Consider the following 18,662-nt stretch of genomic DNA (forward strand, 5'->3'; position numbering starts at 1 on the left):
TTAATGGAAATAAAAAAAGTAACTGATATAATATTAATGTTTGTCTGTGCATGTTGTCTATAATACTATATAATTATTATGATGCCAAGCTAAATCACTCAAAATGCATGCATGTTGTATGCAATATAATTATAATAATATTATATATTACAGAACCTTTTACAAGAAGACAATCACCCGCTATGTGGCAGATAGTGGTTGACACTTGAGGGTACTGACATTCACACTATAATTGGTACTATAATAATTATACTGATCCAAGTTTCCATTCTCAACTGCTGATCCAATGTATCTTTCTTTGTTCTTCACTGAATCTATTGCTCATTGTTACTGATGGCTGGTCGAGGTATTCTGCCACGCCACTATGTCTGCCTAGGAAGCAGTTTAAAATAGCTTAATTATGAATGTACAATATCGGCAATGCTAACGCTGATGGCATGTAATAATTATTTCAATGTACTTCACTGAAAAAACAAATGGTTCATAATAACCCAGAAAAATGGGTTAAAACATGTGCAATTCAGATGACCCACTCGCTGGGTTACAACAACATTTAAAAACATAGGTCGGATGTACCTACAGCTTGATGGGTTATTCCAACACATTCACAAAAGGTATAAATACCCAGATATATATTGGTTGTAGCAACCAGCCACATAGGTTATTTTGAGCATATTCGTAATGGGTTGTATCAACCTCTCATAGGTAAAAATACCCAGCTATAATATAGGTTGTAGCAACCAGCCACATAACGTATTTTAAGCATATTGGTAATGGTTTGTATCAACTCCCATGGGTAAAAATACTCAGTTATACATAGGTTGTAATAATCAGACACATAGGGTATATTTGGTATTGGTTGTATAAAGAAACCTCCCATAGGTAAAAATACCCAGCTATAGGCTGTAGCAACCAGCCACACAGGTTCCTTTGAGCATATTGGTAATGGTTGTAGCAACTTCAAATAGGTAACAATACCCAGCTATATAATAAGTTGAAGTAACTAGCAACCTCCCATAATAATATTATGTGCCATAGGCTCTATAGCACAACCGTTATTTTGAGTAGTAGCTAGTCATAGCAGTCATCACCCGGCCATAATTATAACAGTACACATGAATGGGTATACTAACTATATTTGCACAAAAACAATAAACTGATAACGTACTTATACACATAGCTAATAATTATTATAGCTAGCTGGTCTATAGTGAATAGTTATAACGTACTTACATAGTGAAATGGTTGATTGTTATCGTTTAACTTGGCTTTTGATATCTGAGACCACAGACAGGTATGTAGCAGGCCGTTTAAGTGAATCAGGATATGCAAGAATATAGTCTTGTAGGAAATAAAATATTCCAGCAGCTTTTTTCGGGTACTCCAAGTTAAACACATAGTAGGCTGAAAACGTATAGAACAGAGCACTTGGGATCGATGGAGCTTCACACAAAACAATTCTCTCAACAACGACAAAGTATTGTGTTATTTCTGCGCCACAAAGAGCAATAATTCTTGGGGAGTTTCTAACGGGCTCTCTTTGAATGGCATCTGTAAGAGATGTATCCTACATGGGAAAAACAAAACAATAGGTCAGTAGGGAATACACACCACACATACACGCATGCAAGGTTAAAGTGCATACAAAATGAGAAAAAAATCTTACCATTGAAAATTCTTGATAAAGATAGATAAGGGCATCATCTAGCATTTTAGCCACTAAAACTCCTAAAAAGCTCAATGGGCCAAGATCTGCATGCCTTTCAACTGTAAAAAGAATGCGTTAAGTACCTATACTCTCGTTACTGTAATCCTTTACCAGTGTCATCAAGGGTTTCAAATATAGTTGAGAGTCCTTTTTTCCCCTTATTCTTCCTAGCATACCTCATGATTGCTGGAACAAATAACTTCCAGTTATTAATGAAGGTTTGCTTGACATCATGACACCCCGTCACTAGCCCCATTTCCTGTTCCAGCTATAATAAGGTAAGAAAAAAACTTACTAATTTTACTTGTTAATTTTAACACTTACAGCAGCTGGCCGTTTTAGTGCTGCATGGCATTCTTTCAGTACCTCTTGCACAGACACTGCTTCAGCCTCGATAAATGTTCTTCTTTTTGAGTAGGTAGACTTCATCAAGGGAAGAATGATAGTGTCTCTGGGATTAGCCTTTTCCATTTCTATTGACAACGCTTTCATATGTTCACCAAAGCTTCCAATGTCTTCTATTGGTCTAGTCACTCCAATTGGGTACCTCCGGAGAAGCTGGCCTCGTTTTAAAGGCATTTTTTGTTTCTTCTGTTTAGGACAAGAAGAATCTTCTCTGTCTCTCTTTTTTCGAGCACATTTGATCACATTTCTTACACGCTCAACCATTTTGTCCTCCCAGGTTTGCTAAAGAAAAATAATTATATACCACCTGAAATTGAAAACCAAGTATTAACTTACATATCCACTCCCCTGGTCATCCTTCATGAAGCCGTATTGTAAAATAAGTCTTCGAGCTAAGGAAGAACACTGCGCCCGAGTTGGGGAAGAGTAACAGGTGAAGAGAATGTTGACAAGGGTGCGTACTATCTCGTTTCTCGCAGAAATATCTAGCATTTCATCCGTTATGCAATCCTGGATTTCAGGACGCCAAGAAGTTGGTATAGTCAATATTTCTCTGTCGCGTGCTCTAGGCATGGTGCTAGCTTCCGACGGGGGCGACTCAGAACTTGACCAGATAGAGGAACTTGAGCCGATCGAGATATCATCATCACCACGTTCAGGATTGAGAGGATTGAGAGAAGAAGGTGAGGGTAGAGCAGGTAAGGTGAAACAATCGTTTTGAATCCTTAGAATCTTTTTCACAATTCCAATTGGAGGCACCATCTCCTTGATGTCAGATTCTTTTATGCATTTAAACGCTTCTCCATCAACAAAGTTTTCTGTCGAAAAGAGTAAAATAATGATGGCTTACAAAATACAGGCGAACACATGCAAACAATTCTTGCAATTATGCTAGCTGTAGCAAAAAATATATTACCTTCAAACACTTCACAAAACTTGTCAGGAACACCCTTGTCTTTCAGCATCTGGGAAACTTCATCCACCTTCATCGCTTCCACGGACATTGAACTCATGTTCTCATCAAAAGGATGTCCTAGTACTTGCTTTCCTTTTAACAGTATAAATATAGCTAGATAGATCTATATAGGGTTAGGGTTTGAGAGAAGAAGCAAAAAGTACTAACTTTAAACAGAAGTTGGACTTTAGCACATGTTTGTGAAGAGCTCACATGCACTCTGGATCACCTGAACCAGAATCACATGATATGAATTTAACCCTAACCCTAGGTTATACTAACCCTACCCTAGGTTACCCTAACCCTTAACCATAGGTTACCTAACCCAGAGGAGGTTTAATTAACCCTCCTAAATTAGCACATGATTTTTCAATGTCAAGTTTGAGGCAAAAACACTGTCCTTTGTGTTCATTCGAACCACCAACTATTGCTCTGCTACTAAGCCATCTACGATTGGTTCATTCTAATGATCCTAGGTTTCTCGTTACCTGTGGAATCAATGGCTGCACCGTAACTTCAAAAAGTTTTTCTGCCCTATACTCCCATGTTTACAGGCGTCATCCAGAGTTTTGTATCAGACGTAAGACCCCCCAACTCCTTCCACAAACAGAGCCTGTCAGTGAGATCAGTGGTGATGATCACAGTGGAATGACTCCTCTTCCAGGTGTGTACAGTGTAGATATGTTGTGGCTGCGAAGCTATTACACCTAACAGTATGATTGTTCGTCTGCAGAGTTTGTTTCTAGTGACATTAATCGGCTTACTGGAACAGACACAAAAATTCGATGCCGTTCTAGTGCCCTACTAATTCTCAAGCTAAAGGAAACACGAAATGTGTCTCAAGTAGCAGTCAATGATATGATTGACAGCAGCATAACCCAATATGATGAAACCGTATCAATGATACTTGCTGGCATTCGTTCTCAACTGGCAGATAAGGGATTAGACCCTAATGACTTTGATTTCGACACTCCTCTTAATGGTATAGGTCATCCCTTCACTGGACTTGAAACAAAATATAAGCAGGACAAGTATTTCAAAGAACAGCTTAACTTTATTGTAAGTGTTAATTATACATAATACCCTTGTAATAATTATGTATGTATATCTGCACTCATTATATGCAATCAGTAATTGACTGCTAATACTATATAATTGCATCACTCAAACTACATGCAGGAACCAGTGGAAGTGCAAGTTGGGACGCCAAAGTATGTCAGACAATTCACAGGGGAAAAGTCTCGCTTTGTCTCTAGGTATAGTTCATATCATTACGTTCCCCTTTTACCAACTCTCAATTAAGAGCCTTCTAGAAGACCCTACCGTTATAGAGCAAATAGATGATTTTCCGTTACGAGTTCGTAATGATGGTATATTTGAAGATTTTTGTGATGGAAATTTGTTCAAGAGTCATCCTTTATTCTCAAGTGATCCATATGCCTTACAAATTATTGCATATTTTGACGAATTGGAAATTTGTAATCCCTTGGGATCGCATATCAAGAAGCATAAAGTGGGTATTTTTTTCTTTTCATTGGGAAACATTCATCCTAAATTTCGGTCGTCACTGAGAGCTATGAATTTGGTGATTGTTTGTTCAAAGCCTGTTTTAGAAGAGCATGGGCTAGATGTTATCATGGAACCATTTATTCGTGATTTGAATGTGTTAGCAACTACTGGCATTAGTGTACTTGTAAATGGGACTGAGCGTGTATTTAAGGGTGCTTTGCTTACGTTTTTGGCTGACAATCTTGCAAGTAATGAACTAGGTGGATTCAAGCTTTCTTTTTCCTTCTCGTTTCGTTTCTGTCGAACTTGTTTGCTAAAAAATGATGAGATGTCACAGTATGTTACATGTGTTGGCTTGGTAGATCGAAGTCTTGCACTTCACGAAGAGCAGTGCAAGCAATTAGTAGGGCCAACAAGGAGTCATTATTCAAAAACATATGGTATAAACCGCAGATCAGCATTACTAAATGTCACTCATTTCTCTATGTTCGGTGGTGGATTGCCGCATGACATCATGCATGACATTCTTGAAGGTATTGCACCAATGGAAATCAAGCTTTTGCTGAAACACTGTATATCTGAAAAGTTATTAACTCTTGACCAGTACAACAAAAGACTAGTTGATTTTAACCACGGTTATTCTGATTGCGATAAACCAATACCTATTACGAGTAGTCACTTTCAAACTGACAGATCACTGCGTAGCTCTTCATCTCAAATGTTATTGTTGCTATATATCTTACCTTTCCTTATTGGTGATAAGATACCTGAGGGGGATGGTTATTGGAAGTGTTTTTTACTTTTGCGAAAGATCGTGGACATCGTGCTTTGTCCGTGTGCATCAGAAAACACAGCATCCAGTCTGAGGATTCTGATTGAAGAGCACCATACAGCATTCATCACCTTGTACACAGGACGCTTCATTCCAAAAATGCACTTCCTTCTGCATTACCCTGCCCAAATCCTACAAATTGGTCCAATGGTCAGAAGCTGGACTATTCGCCATGAAGCAAAGCTATATTTTTTCAAAAAAGCGACTATTACATCTAGCTTCAAAAACATTACACTATCATTAGCCAATCATCACCAAAGATTAATGTGTTACGAAATGTCTACATCTAGACTTATTTGTTCTTCTTTCGAATGTGGTCCTGCAAAATCGCCGACTTTGTTTAAAAATGAAAGATCAGACATTCAAGATCACATAATTAGGGAAGTGCCTAATATTACTATGGATACAGTGCTGCATCGTCCTAATTGGGTTCGTCAAGATAGAGTTCAATACAAAAGCAACAATGCTTACATTATTGTAGGAACTGATGGCCTTGATCCCTGTTTTGCTTACATCGACGAATTGATAGTAGTTGGTGGTGATCTGCTTTTTTTTCTTGTCAGGTTGTGTGATATGCTGTACTTCGATGATCATTATCATGCTTATGTCATTAAAATAACATCCCAGCAATCCATCTATACCAAATTATTGGATAGAAATGTGTATCACAGTCACATACTCTCGGATGGACTTCGCTATATCACATTGAAACACTTTTTTATGTCATAATTTCATAATTATCAGAACATTTATGGTTGTTTTGACACAGTGCTGGAGGATTTACTGCATGAGTAAAGGAATTGACCACACCAGTAGTTTTAACCAATTATATATTTATTACCTACCACAAATGGTTATTTTGACACAATTATAGAGTTTTTACTGCATGAGGAGAAGTGATTTGACCATTGTGGAAGTTTTAACCCTTTACATTTTTATTACCAATCACAAATGGTTGTTTTAACACGGTGCTGGAAGTTTTTACTGTACGAGTAAGGTACTTTTGACAACTACAGTAGTTTTAATCTATTACAGTTGAAAAAACTCCAAAATGTTACTTTACTATTCGCTGGTTTTTTTAACCCTTTGGTTGAAAGGTACATTTACCCATTAAGGTTAAACTAACCCAGTTGTTTTTTCAGTGTAGATTCTTGAAATGTCACCATCTGCAGTGCAGTGTGTCAGATCTGCCAGTTGGTCCCCCAGAGCAAGAACTATGCAGTGCGAGAAATAGATTATTAGGGGGTAGACATTAGTAGACACGATTTAAGGCTTGATATACAGTACGTATAAGGCTCGTTATAACTATCAGACCACAACCAGTCTGTGCGTGAGTACCACCATCTGCAGTGTTGATAGCCAGTGTCAGTGTCAGTGATGTTAGTAGAAATGTTTCAGACTTGACTTCATAAGTAGTGGATAGACTTCAGTACTTCAATCTAGTTCAGATAGACTTCATTATAGTTCACAGTAGTTCAGTAGTGGATAGACTTCACTTCAATATTCCACCCAGTGGTCTCGTGTTGTCAGATCTGTAGAAATAAATCAGCATGTATATTATTGAAAAGTTGCACAAGACAGCTCACACACACACACACGCACACACACACACACACACACATACACACACACACACACACACACACACGTGCATGACTAGACACACGTGCATGGCTAGCTAGACACACGTGCATGGCTCACTGCGTAGCCAATTCTCACCATTTAATTAGTCAGTGCTCAAGAGCAGATACTGCCACTTGTTGTGATATACTGCTGTCACAAAAATGAATGAAGGTACTGACTACTGTGAGGGGCCCCTCTCTATATACATAATAATAATGTCTGATATAAATGAGATGACTGTTGAGTGCTTTTTGTTGTTGTTGATCGTTCGTTTTCGAATTTCGTGTTGTGATGAACACTATCTATTCGTGGCAGGGCGTATATAAGAATCGAATCGAATAAGAGCAATTGTTGAGCTTTAGTGGACATTTGCAGCTGTGAGAACAAGACAACACGAGGGTTAGCAATAATACATGACCAAGCAACAGCTCTAAACTATTACTGTGTATTGTAAAACATTATTTGGTGACTCCTTGATCCTATAGCTAGCACAGACAGACACAGACACACAGACACACACCTGCAAGGTTTAGAGGTGGAGTAGCGCTTCTTGAGATGTAGAGACATGTTGAAGAGATCACTTCACTTTTGTAGAGACTTCGAGATGATGGACAGTCACATTGATACTGCAAACTTGCTGCAAATGTGAGGTTCAGCTTCTGCTTCAGCATTTATATAAATTAGTGCGCATGTGCCATAGATGTATAGGGGTGTGGCTAAATTCTAGGGGAGGGGCTGCGAAGGTGCGCATCAAATAGAATTAGTAAACAAATCTGTTCGAAAACTGTTGGCCGGTGTCATAAAATTTTGGGCCCCCCCCCCGGCCTAGAATTTTGGACCCCCCGGGCCTAGAATGTTAACATTTAGGCCCCCCAGGGGGTCCAAACTGTTAACATTCTAGACCCCCCACTGTGAGATTAGGCCCCCCTCTTCTGCTATCCTTTTCTGCACGATAGAACGAAGTCAAAGAGATATTATATAATATGGTAAGGTTAGCTCTATTAGTTGACAAAGCATCAAAGAGACACATGCATGCAAAGACTCTGTATCAAACTAGCAAAAATGTTTGCATTATTATTCTATCATGGAATTCAAAGTGAAGGAAGATTTACCTTTCAAGTTACTCATGCATGCTTTACCTATAAGACTTAAATGCTTTGATGCAGCTCTGCAATGTTGGATCTGCCTGTAAGACAATCAATGTTGTTGCATAGCTATCGCCATATTTGCAACTTCGTGCTTACTTTCTTAGTCAAATTTCAGGACACAATTTCAGTGCAAAGACAACAATTCATATCTTCCTCCATGTTTTCCTATACATAGAAGATGTAAATTGTTGTGGGGATGCTCCAATAGCATCACTGGCTCAGCTCTCAAGTAATGTGGAATCACAGATAGAAGTCAAGAGAGAAACTGTTGTATCATGGTGGAATCACAATAGCAGTTTCCTTTTGGGACAAGGGTAATATTGGAAAGTCCGGACCAATTCGGGACAGTTGGCACCTATGTGCTTCGTGCTGCATGAGGCCTGATTCATAGAATGACATGGTTCAGTGTGATGGCTGTGAGACCAGTGGTATACTACTGTACATGCATGAAATGTGTGTGTGTGAGGAGAGCTGCATTCAGTAACTGGCACTGCATAAACTGTGAAGACCATAGAAGACTGTATTGGTGTATTTTGAGAATGCACTGTCACATAATGTTACCGCTGTTGCGCTGTTAATGGGGGGCCTAAAATGTTAAAATTCTAGGCTCGGGGGGGCCCAATCTCATGGGGCCTAAAATTTTATGACACCGGTATCGCCAAAATGTTAATAATATCCGCTGCTTAAGTATTGCAACACTCTTGCGACCGTATAGTTAATGGACAAAATGTAAGCTTTAAAGCACCAGAAAACACATGGATAGGAGAATATAAAACCAGTTATGGTAGGATTTGAAGGATACCGTTGCTGGCATACATAGAAGGGATAATGATGAGACAACAGGCAGGCTTTAATCAACCTCAGTAGATAGCAAACACATTAAAGCCACGCCAATTTTTGTAACTTATTTATCAATTGAAAACAACGTTGTCATGTATACTATGCATATGGTATAGTGGGTAATCATAACGGTGAGTAAAAATATTCGTTATTTTTGTGGGGAATCTTCATGGCCTACACGAAATTTTCACCTACGAAAACGTAGGTATGCTTATACAGTAAGTAAACGCATACTATATACTCGCGAAAATCACCATTTCCCATTCAGTGAAACGAATCTCACGAAAATTTACCCACTATAATTATACGGTAGTAAGACTTTTGCTCAGAAGTAGAAATACAAAACCTGTTCACATTTCTTAAGCTCAGATGGCACCAATGCAAAACTGTGAAAATACTTTCAATGTAAGTACAACCAGAAGAAGTCTCGAGGTCAGCTGTGCGTTTGCCTCGAGAGAGAAGGCCACACACAGATTGAAGCTGATACAAGAGCACTGACTTATACTTGTACCTCTGCTTCAGAGCAAAATGAGCAAAAATAAAATTGCTTCTCCTCCAAACACTTCAAGCTTTTTAAACTAGTCCGCCAATTCTTAATTTCATGAAAACATTCTCCCTTAGGTATTACAATAGAGATATAATAATACAGTCCTACACTTTGCCCACTTTATGTGTTACCTCATTGAAATCAATTTAGCATTATTATAAATTAGGTATGGGCAAAGTGTAGTATCTGCTTTAATTTGTTTCACCTTATAATTATCACAGAGGTCGGACAATGGAAGATACCAGACTTGAGTTTCATTCTGATTTCTGTCACAGATCTTGATCCTTTGATATCGTAGAAACGGAACTTGCACGCATGCAGCAGTAATTCAGTCTGCAGTTGTGATGCATGTGTAGTCAGGGGGAATCAAAGTGATAAGAACACATGCATGTTCAATGCTGTTAACAAGGTGCAACAGAGAATTTCCTAACAGCAAAACCACAATAGATAATGATTTCTTAAGCCTAAACTTGCACCAAGCAAGAGTACTCTTGTATATAAATAAAACAGCCCCTTCACGCCACCTCTGTATAATGGCCAAAACATTGCTCCACAAATGTGTTCATTGCAAGCATTCTTCATGCAGATACAGGTACAGTTCATTTAGTCTAGAGAGTAGATTACCACAAATGTGTGCATGAGTAGTTGTACTTAAATGTATATATCTTTTTTGATTGGAGCATTTCTAAGAAATGGTGTTGATACCCGTGTGTAGATGAATGACTGAACTACAACAAATCCAAAAATGTTTCCATGGACACATAAGGTGGTGGGTTTGTGGTGATTAATAGAACAACAGCGAATTGTTGTAGTGGGTAATCGGTTAGAGTAATAAAACAGTAATCTTGTACAGCTAAGGTCCTAGACTTCATCACATAATTGTTCAATGGTTTAGGTATCCTGACAATCCCTGGGTGTTACAAATGTTCACAGTGTTTATAATTCATGATTTACTGGTTTTCAGGTACACTTTTGGTTAGAGTAATAACTTTTGAAAAATTAATAGCTTAGCTTTCAAATTTCTGTAGTAAGTTTACAGATAAATGGGCTACATTTTGATACCAAGAACATCCTATATGCTTATTCCATTGCTGAGATAACACTGAAAAGCTACATAATTTACTATTTTCTACTGTTTTGATGACATCGCAGCTGCAAACCACAAACCAATGATGCTTTAATCAACCACAAACGTAATTAAAAGTGGGCGTACAGTTATTGTACGCCCACTTACATTACATGTTAATTTGAGTGTCATCGATTTGTGGTTAGCAGCTTGTGATGTCATCAAAACAGTAGAAAATAGTAGAATATGTAGTTTTTCAGTGATATTCAACAATGGAATAAGCATAGAGGATGTTCTTGGTATCAAAATGTAGCCCATTTATTTGTAAACTTACCAGAGAACTTTTAAAGCTAAGCTATAAAATTTTCAGAAGATATTACTCTAACCAAAAGTGTACCTAAAAACCGGTAAATGATGAATTATAGACACTGTGAGCATATGTAAGACCCATAAAGGGATGGTCAGGATACCTAAACCATTAAACTATTGTGTGATAAAAGTCTAAGACCTTAGCTGTTTAACCGAATAGCCGCGGTTATGATTTCATACGTAGTACCGCCCACCGCGGAACCAAAATCTAATTAATTTTAAATTACTTTCATTATCAGCTCCTAGCAAAGAAAGATGCGTAGCTAAGAAGCAGTAGCAGTTTTCTGCAGGCAACTTTGTTGCAAACTAGTCTAGAATAGCTACTCTGCCAGGATCTCTAAGTTTTGAACGGAGGAGTATACCAGCCAAGGCCCCAGCGAAGGATCATTTCACAAGTAAGCTCTGTGTGTGTATAGCGATCATCATTTTCCTAGTTCAGCCTTTAGAAGCCTTTTGAGTTGATGTAATATGCTTGTCCACCTACCTAGATAGCCTCTGAGTGTGTGAAATATACTGGAAGAGTAGCTTCGTGAGTTTAGAGCCTGTTTTTAGAGTGTAGTCTACAACGTTTGATATTCAAATTATTTTCTCTTTTTCAGCATTTGCCTCTAGCAAAGAAAGATGCATAACTTGGAAACAGTGACAGTTTTCTTTATTCAACTTCTTAGCAAAGTAGTCTACAGTAGTTACTGTGTCAGGATCTCCTGGTTTCCAACGAAACAGTCAACCAGCCAAGGCCCAGAGCAAGGGATCACTTCAGAGGTAAGCTTGTGTGCGTATATAGCAAGCATTATGTAGCTAGTATAAGCCTTCAGAAGCCTCTGAGCTGATTTAATATGCTTATGCACTTGCCTAGATAGCTTATGAGTATACTTGTGTAGAAGCTGAGTTAGTTTAGAGCCTGTTTTTAGAGTGTAGTGTACAGTGTTTGATATTCAATTTATTTGTTTCAGTGTGGCAAAGAAAGATGCACCCCTTAGTAACAGTAACAGTTCTCTTCAAGCTACCTTGTAGTTCTATCTGAACAGTCGAAGAGTCAACCAGCCAAGGACAGAGCGAGAGATTACTTTAGAGGTAAGCTTTGTGTGCGTATGATTATTAGCTAGCTGATAATACTATACGCTTACCTACGTAGCTTGTAAAGTATACTGGCTCCAGCAGTGTGTTGAAGCCCGAGTTTAAAATACAGAAGCCTATATATGTACGCTCAGCAGTTCAGCAGTGTTGCAATGTAAAGGTGTTATGCTTAGCTATCTGTTGGTCTCATCCATAATGTATTCTGTTAATAGCTGCATGTGTATTCACTATTGATGCCCGCGTGTGTGCGTGTGTGTGTGTGCGTGCCCGCCCGTGCCGTGTGTGCCCCCTGTGTGTGCCTGTGGCATGATACTTTATATGTGCTAACAATTTACATATTATCAGTGCTGCCAAAAGTTAATTCTTATGCCTAGGCTTGTGTAAAGTTTCTGCTTGCTTCCAAGGTTACAATTCAATTAGGCTACTACTCAATTAGGCTCACTACTCATTTAGGCTCACTGTGTACATGTATGGTGGTTGATTGCATAATAATGTTCTGACCTTTTCAGGGGAAAGCAAAGGCTTGTTGGGCTTATGAGTGTACTGTTTACTTGTGTAAGGACATTTTATTCCCAACATAATAGGCTTGTTGGTTGTGTTATGCTCCCCAGCTAGGATTAGGTCATAATTTGTCATTAGTTGGCTTGTTGGCTTGTGTGTTTGCCTGTGATATGCATTGTAATTCTTCTGTGCCCAAAGTTGAATCTTTTTATGAACTCCCAGTTTGTTGTAGGATCACAATTGCTTTATATGTGCCTATGAGTGCCATTGCATGTAAGTTTGCTTGTGGGAGCCTATACATAATTATGTCTAAGGTTGCATGATTCATAATTATTTTTTGTCACCCTTGTATGAGATGTACTGTACTTTGTGTATGGCTGTTCTCAGTATACTTCTTTAGGTTTGTTGGCTTGTGAGTTAGTGCTGTGTTACATGTATCTACCCAATTTTTAGTGTGCTGTCTGTTATAGCAATTCAATTATAATTATGTGGCTGAATGTTATTATTCAATTTAGTGTGTGTATTGATTATCTTTTGATCTTTTAGGCACCACCCCAAAGGTTACATTTAAAATTCAATTCTTTATGGCTGGTTTGTTGGCTGGTGTTTGTCAGGTTCTGTGCTACTTGTGTGTAAGAACCATTGGTTCTAGAGGTGATCTGCTTGGTTGGTAATACTCTTTCTTCCTCATGCAGGTCTGTGAAACAATCGTCACTGCTATCTGCCATGGAACCACCACCACCATCTTATGGGTCCGAGAAGTCCTACTCACTGTCACTACTATCCAAGATACCCAGGATACCTCATCCCCTGTGTACAGAGGCCTCTTTGTTATTGTTGTACCATAGAATTAATTGTAATTGTATTTATTATAATGTATGTTCACTTTTGAGATTGATATTGAATTTATATAAATACAAATTTCACACGAAATTTTAAGCAAATTTTTGATTGGTAACCTATGGCGATCGGACTTGGTATGGCTTCTGTTGACCTTCGCGAGAAGCCTTGCAAAGATGTGGAGCTCAGGAATGTTGTAGCTTACCACAAATTAAATAAGAGTAGAGTAATGTGCGGTTGACGCAAATATGTGTCATCCGCGGCTAACAGCTTATTCCTTAATGACGCAAATTTGCGTCAACCGCGGCTATTCGGTTAAGGTTAGTGTTTTATTACTCTAACCGTTACCAGAGATACAAAAGAAAGTGGATTGGAAACGACCGCCCACGCCCTATGTAAAAGGACTGACATCCGGTGAAGCACTCCGTGTAATTATTGCGCTCGCAAATAATTACATGGAGGACTGCGCTATCCCTGGTTTCTAGCTCTCCTATCCACTAGAGATCACTCAGGGCCTGGGAGATACTTGAGAGAAGTAAGCTTATACCACTGACAAGCTCTAAGTCCGTTGTCTTTACTCTGTTTCCAATTTTTTTGAGTTTAGCTTGAATTACTCTATGTCAACTTTTCTCTGTCCCTCCTGTGAAGTCAAAACAGCAAAGGACATTGCTTGACTTGGTTATTATGTATCTAAGTGCTACATAGAATGGCTTTATGCTATAAATAAGCTGTACTGTTCATAAACGTTTGCAGTATAGTCCTTCAAACTGCTTTAGTATACTTTTAGACACACCACGGGCCTGTCCCTCCTACGACTTCATAGTAAAGGCTATTTCTTCTTGCATAGCATTTATTTGTCTAGTAATAGTGGCTGCATGGCTTAGTCGACTTTTTAGAGCTAAATTCTCTTTACTTTTTAGAAAAATCAACATTAAAAATGATCAATTTCACTGTTTCTATGTACAGCACATAGTAGAGCAGTCAAGACAGGTAATGAGCATGCTGACTATAAATATAATCCTTTGTAGTTTTAGCCACGCCCTATAACGCGGAATGCTTCACGCAAAAATTTCGTAAAAATTTCGTTTCCAATCCCCTTTCTTTTGTATCTCTGCCGTTACCCACTATAACAATTTGCTGTTGTTCTATTAATCACCACAAACCCACCACCTTATGTTTCCATGGAAACATTTTTTGGATATGTTGTAGTTCAGTCATTCATCTACACATGGGTATCAACACCATTTCTTAGAAATACTCCAATCAAAAGATATTTACATTTAAGTACAACTACTCACACATTTTTGTGGTAATCTACTCTCTAGACTAAATGAACTGTACATACTATAAGCTTTTCAACACTGCTATCACAGGTTTGGTTTGGCCCTAAGGATATACTACATGGTACTTTTCTTTTGCAAGTGAAAGTCTGCAATCCACTGTGTGTATGCATGTGATGACTGAGAGGTGTAATGACTAGGACAGAATAGGTGTGGCTTAGTAGATTAGATGATAGATTAGGCATGGGTTCGATTCCCTTGGGGGACTTTTCTTATATTTTTTTACAATTATAATTTCTCTAATACTACATACTTCCTCTCAAGTCATAAAATCAAGTTGGGGCATCGCCCGCTTTCACGGAAACCAGGCAACAACATTAATTTTTTTGTAGAAGTGGCCAAAATAGTTCAACTAACACTAAAAGTATTTTGATCATATCTAACAATCTAATAGTGGTTTTGCTGTGGCATGCACTCTGTTGCAAGTCACTGTATACATTTCCCACTCTGCACAAAACCCACAAGTGTGTGACTGAGGCAAAACAGTTGGTAAACCACAGACATAAGACACTACCTACTTCTCACAACTCCAAGGCATGGGGTCAGGACTGGGTAACAACTGTAGCTAGAGAATAGAAGACTGCAAGCCTCTCTGTACCAGCTATCCTCTCTGCACCAGATATCCTCTCTGTACCAGCAAGCCTCTCTGCACCAGATACCCTTGATATTGTAAGCAATTCCTATACTAGGTTTGTGAGCTACTACTACTAGTCACACAGACTGAATGTCTGGAGCTATAAGAGAGAAACTGTCTCCTCAGCGTCGGGGCAAGGTACTTTAGATAGTTCTATATAGTTTTTTACATGTATACTGGAAAATACCTACTTTGAGTGTAACCAGTAATATATTCCCCATACATGCACTCAGCAATACTATGCTCACCTGATGGGATGTTGTGGTGCATGGGGTAACTGGATTAGGACTCTCATGCAGGGGGGTGGGGTCCTGTACACCCTTGCAGCTGGAAGGCCTGGGAGAGAAAAAAAGGACAGTCACTTATATTCAATAATTATAATGTTCCTCACTTGTCTAATTGTGTGTTTGCTTCCAACATGCTGCACTGTTTAGTCCATCACTCGATCACTATGGAACGCCGTTTGCGACAAAATTCAGGCAGAATGTGATAGGCGTGTGCATCCAATATAAAATCGATTTTTGAAGATCGATTTTTAATAATCGATTTTTTACAGTTGATTTTCGATTTACACGTGAACGATCTTTGACAATCGATCTGATAATCGATTTTTGAAATTCGATTTTTGATAATCGATTTTTGATAATCGATTATTGAAATTCGATTTTTGATAATCAATTTTTGATAATCGATTATTGAAATTCGATTTTTGATAATCGATTTTAGAACTGCTCTGGGGCAGAGGAGGTTGGACACGATCACGTGCACCACTTTTTTTGCTGAGCTGGCACAAAAATTGACAATGAGTTCTATGTAAACTTCTAGCTGATGTTGCACGGTCATTAGAGACTGAAGGCAAACTTTATGTGCCTCTCTGGCTTCTTTTGGTATAAAACTTTCATTAACTAACCCGATCCCCACCGATCCCCTCTATTCTGGCGAGTTATCAGTGCATACAGTGTTTACTAGATTCTTGCCAGCCAGTACAATGCAAGCTGCATACAGCACCGCTGAACTATACTCTACCCTATAGTCTAGCTAATCTTGGTCCAGCCAGACAACAGACACAGCTAGTCCGGTGTTACAAGTCAGCAAAGCAAAAGTATCCATAGCTTTTTTATTACAGTTATTCGGTATCTATGGTAACGTGAGCAGAGACCTTAGGAATGTCACATGATTGATGACGCGTGGCCAACCTCCTCTGGCTCTGGGGGAGCCCCTGTCTAAAGCTGTATCACGTGAGACTATCCTTAGAGCATTGAAGAAGCCACTATTCATGACTTCTATTCTATCTGGAATCACTAAACTCTTTCTCAGCTCTCTAAGCACACACAAGATGGCCAAATAAAACAGTGCTGGCGAGAAAGCATACAAAAATGGGTGCACGAAGGAACTAAATAAGTTCTAAAATTAATGATTTTTACTGTGACTTATGGCCCTTCTTTTTAATGGTTCCAAAAAACAATAATGTTTCGCTTTTGCGTTATAGTCTATCATGTGAGATAGCTAACCAAGCCAAGCTTTGATTCCAGGCCGCGGAAAGGAGTTTGTGCATGTTCTGAGTTTCAAGGGCGGCCTAACTGTAGCCATTTTAATGTATCGCGATTTTTGTATAGATTTTTAAAAGTCGATTATCAAAAATTGATTATCAAAAATCGATTATCAAAAATCGATTATCAAAAATCGAATTTCAATAATCGATTATCAAAAATCGATTATCAGATCGATTGTCAAAGATCGTTCACGTGTAAATCGAAAATCAACTGTAAAAAATCGATTATTAAAAATCGATCTTCAAAAATTGATTTTATATTGGATGCACACGCCTATCAGATTCTGCCTGAATTTTGTCGCAAACGGCGTTCCATAGATCACTGTGCTCGATCTCGCTGCATGCTAGAAGTTCACAAGGAAGTTTTAAAACCAAGTTGTCACTTAGAGTTGAAATGTGAAGACATCTGCAGAACAACAATTAACGTTGTTAGCATGCATGATTGCTGAATACACTGTATATAATTTATACAATTAATTTTAATTATACTGAATATAAATGTTTCCTCACTAGTGTAGCGCCTCCATGATTATGCAGCCAGTCAGTGACATCAATCTCGCTCGCTGGTTTGTGTTGTCACTAAGAGTTGAGACATCTGCAAAACAGCAAAACAGGCAATAATTGTTAGCTGGTTGCAGAATACAGACTGCAGAATTATTAATGCACAGAATAATACTATTGTACATGTGACAATGACCTAACAGCAAAACTCATGCTTGCGCTTACTAGTTATACATAATATACACAACTATAGGATTTTATTATACACAGCAATCCACTTACCATCAGTTGCTTGGGTGGTTGGAAAGACACCATTTTCCTCTGGTTAGTTTCTTCATCCCCACGAGGAGGTTGTGCAATCAGATCTACGCATGTGCAGAAATAGTGAGCCCCACCCCCCTTCTTGTTTTTGCACACATGGACTGTTTCCCATGTTTAATATAGCCATGGCAGCTAGCTGTGGGCCTCAAGGATCCCACTTCTGTACAAGCCAACTCCTGGAAGGAGGAGTAGGTATATATAATGTTTGCATTCCCAAGTTTATGTTCATTTTATATTCTGGTTCTCAATAACATTGCTGCTGAATTATTAGCAAGAGAGAGTGCATGTGATACACAACTGTTACAAGACTAATAGTTAATGGTTTCAAATGTTCAAGACTATGGACTTCAGAGAACTGATCTCTCGTTCCCTCGTGACATCCCAGCAGCTGGCTATCTTGTTAACTGCCGACTTCTCTTTAGTTCACCTGAGAGAGAGAGAGAGAGAAAGGTTACCATGCAAACAATGTAGGAGGAGGGTGTAATGTGTATAATAATCAATTTTCAGTTAATAAAGGTATTGACTAAATATTGACCAGGTGCATGTTTCCTTTACCATTCAATCAATGGGTATCCCAACTCTTTGAAATCTGATGTTCGTAGTACAACCTAAAATTTAGCTATAAAGTACATGCACCCATTTATACTTAATAATTATAATTATACTGAATAATTATATAGCTCAAGCTATGGACAATTTGGGCCTGAAATAAATCACCGATCTAAAAACACCGACGTTCCAAACAAATATACTGTGTTTGATCCTGCTTGGTCTAAATACAGTTACCATAGACCTCAATTAATTTTAATTAAAGTGACACTTTTAAGACCTCTGCCAGAGATTGCTTTTTTTGGAGGTGAAAAATTATTCGCATCTAATTGGAGGTAGGTACAC

General features: G+C 38.5%; 1 protein-coding gene and 1 long non-coding RNA gene across 3 annotated transcripts; one reads left to right on the top strand and one right to left on the bottom strand.

Moving 5' to 3' along the window:
• Nucleotides 1-1,087: 1,087 nt before the first annotated feature.
• LOC135331128 (uncharacterized) lies at nucleotides 1,088-15,931 on the bottom strand. 2 transcript variants are annotated; one of them, XM_064526196.1, is made up of 12 exons: nucleotides 15,786-15,931; nucleotides 15,643-15,730; nucleotides 9,773-9,900; nucleotides 7,553-7,669; nucleotides 7,129-7,407; nucleotides 6,536-6,941; nucleotides 3,030-3,297; nucleotides 2,450-2,931; nucleotides 2,033-2,395; nucleotides 1,820-1,976; nucleotides 1,667-1,767; nucleotides 1,088-1,567 (listed from the first exon to the last, which is right to left on the bottom strand). In XM_064526196.1, exons 7-12 carry the CDS (start codon nucleotides 3,124-3,126, stop codon nucleotides 1,253-1,255), a joined length of 1,515 nt encoding a protein of 504 aa, XP_064382266.1. In that variant the 5' UTR covers nucleotides 3,127-3,297; nucleotides 6,536-6,941; nucleotides 7,129-7,407; nucleotides 7,553-7,669; nucleotides 9,773-9,900; nucleotides 15,643-15,730; nucleotides 15,786-15,931; the 3' UTR covers nucleotides 1,088-1,252. The 2 variants fall into 2 exon arrangements, with proteins under 2 accessions (XP_064382266.1, XP_064382258.1); XM_064526188.1 differs by lacking the exon at nucleotides 15,786-15,931 and having other exon boundaries at nucleotides 3,030-3,192.
• On the top strand, nucleotides 11,151-13,528 carry LOC135337576 (uncharacterized). The gene is made up of 4 exons (XR_010395194.1): nucleotides 11,151-11,397; nucleotides 11,602-11,764; nucleotides 11,956-12,076; nucleotides 13,276-13,528. It is a non-coding gene; the product is annotated as an uncharacterized LOC135337576 (long non-coding RNA).
• Nucleotides 15,932-18,662: the final 2,731 nt, after the last annotated feature.

This window comes from Halichondria panicea, chromosome 1, assembly GCF_963675165.1.
Source record: "Halichondria panicea chromosome 1, odHalPani1.1, whole genome shotgun sequence".
NCBI lineage: Eukaryota > Metazoa > Porifera > Demospongiae > Suberitida > Halichondriidae > Halichondria > Halichondria panicea.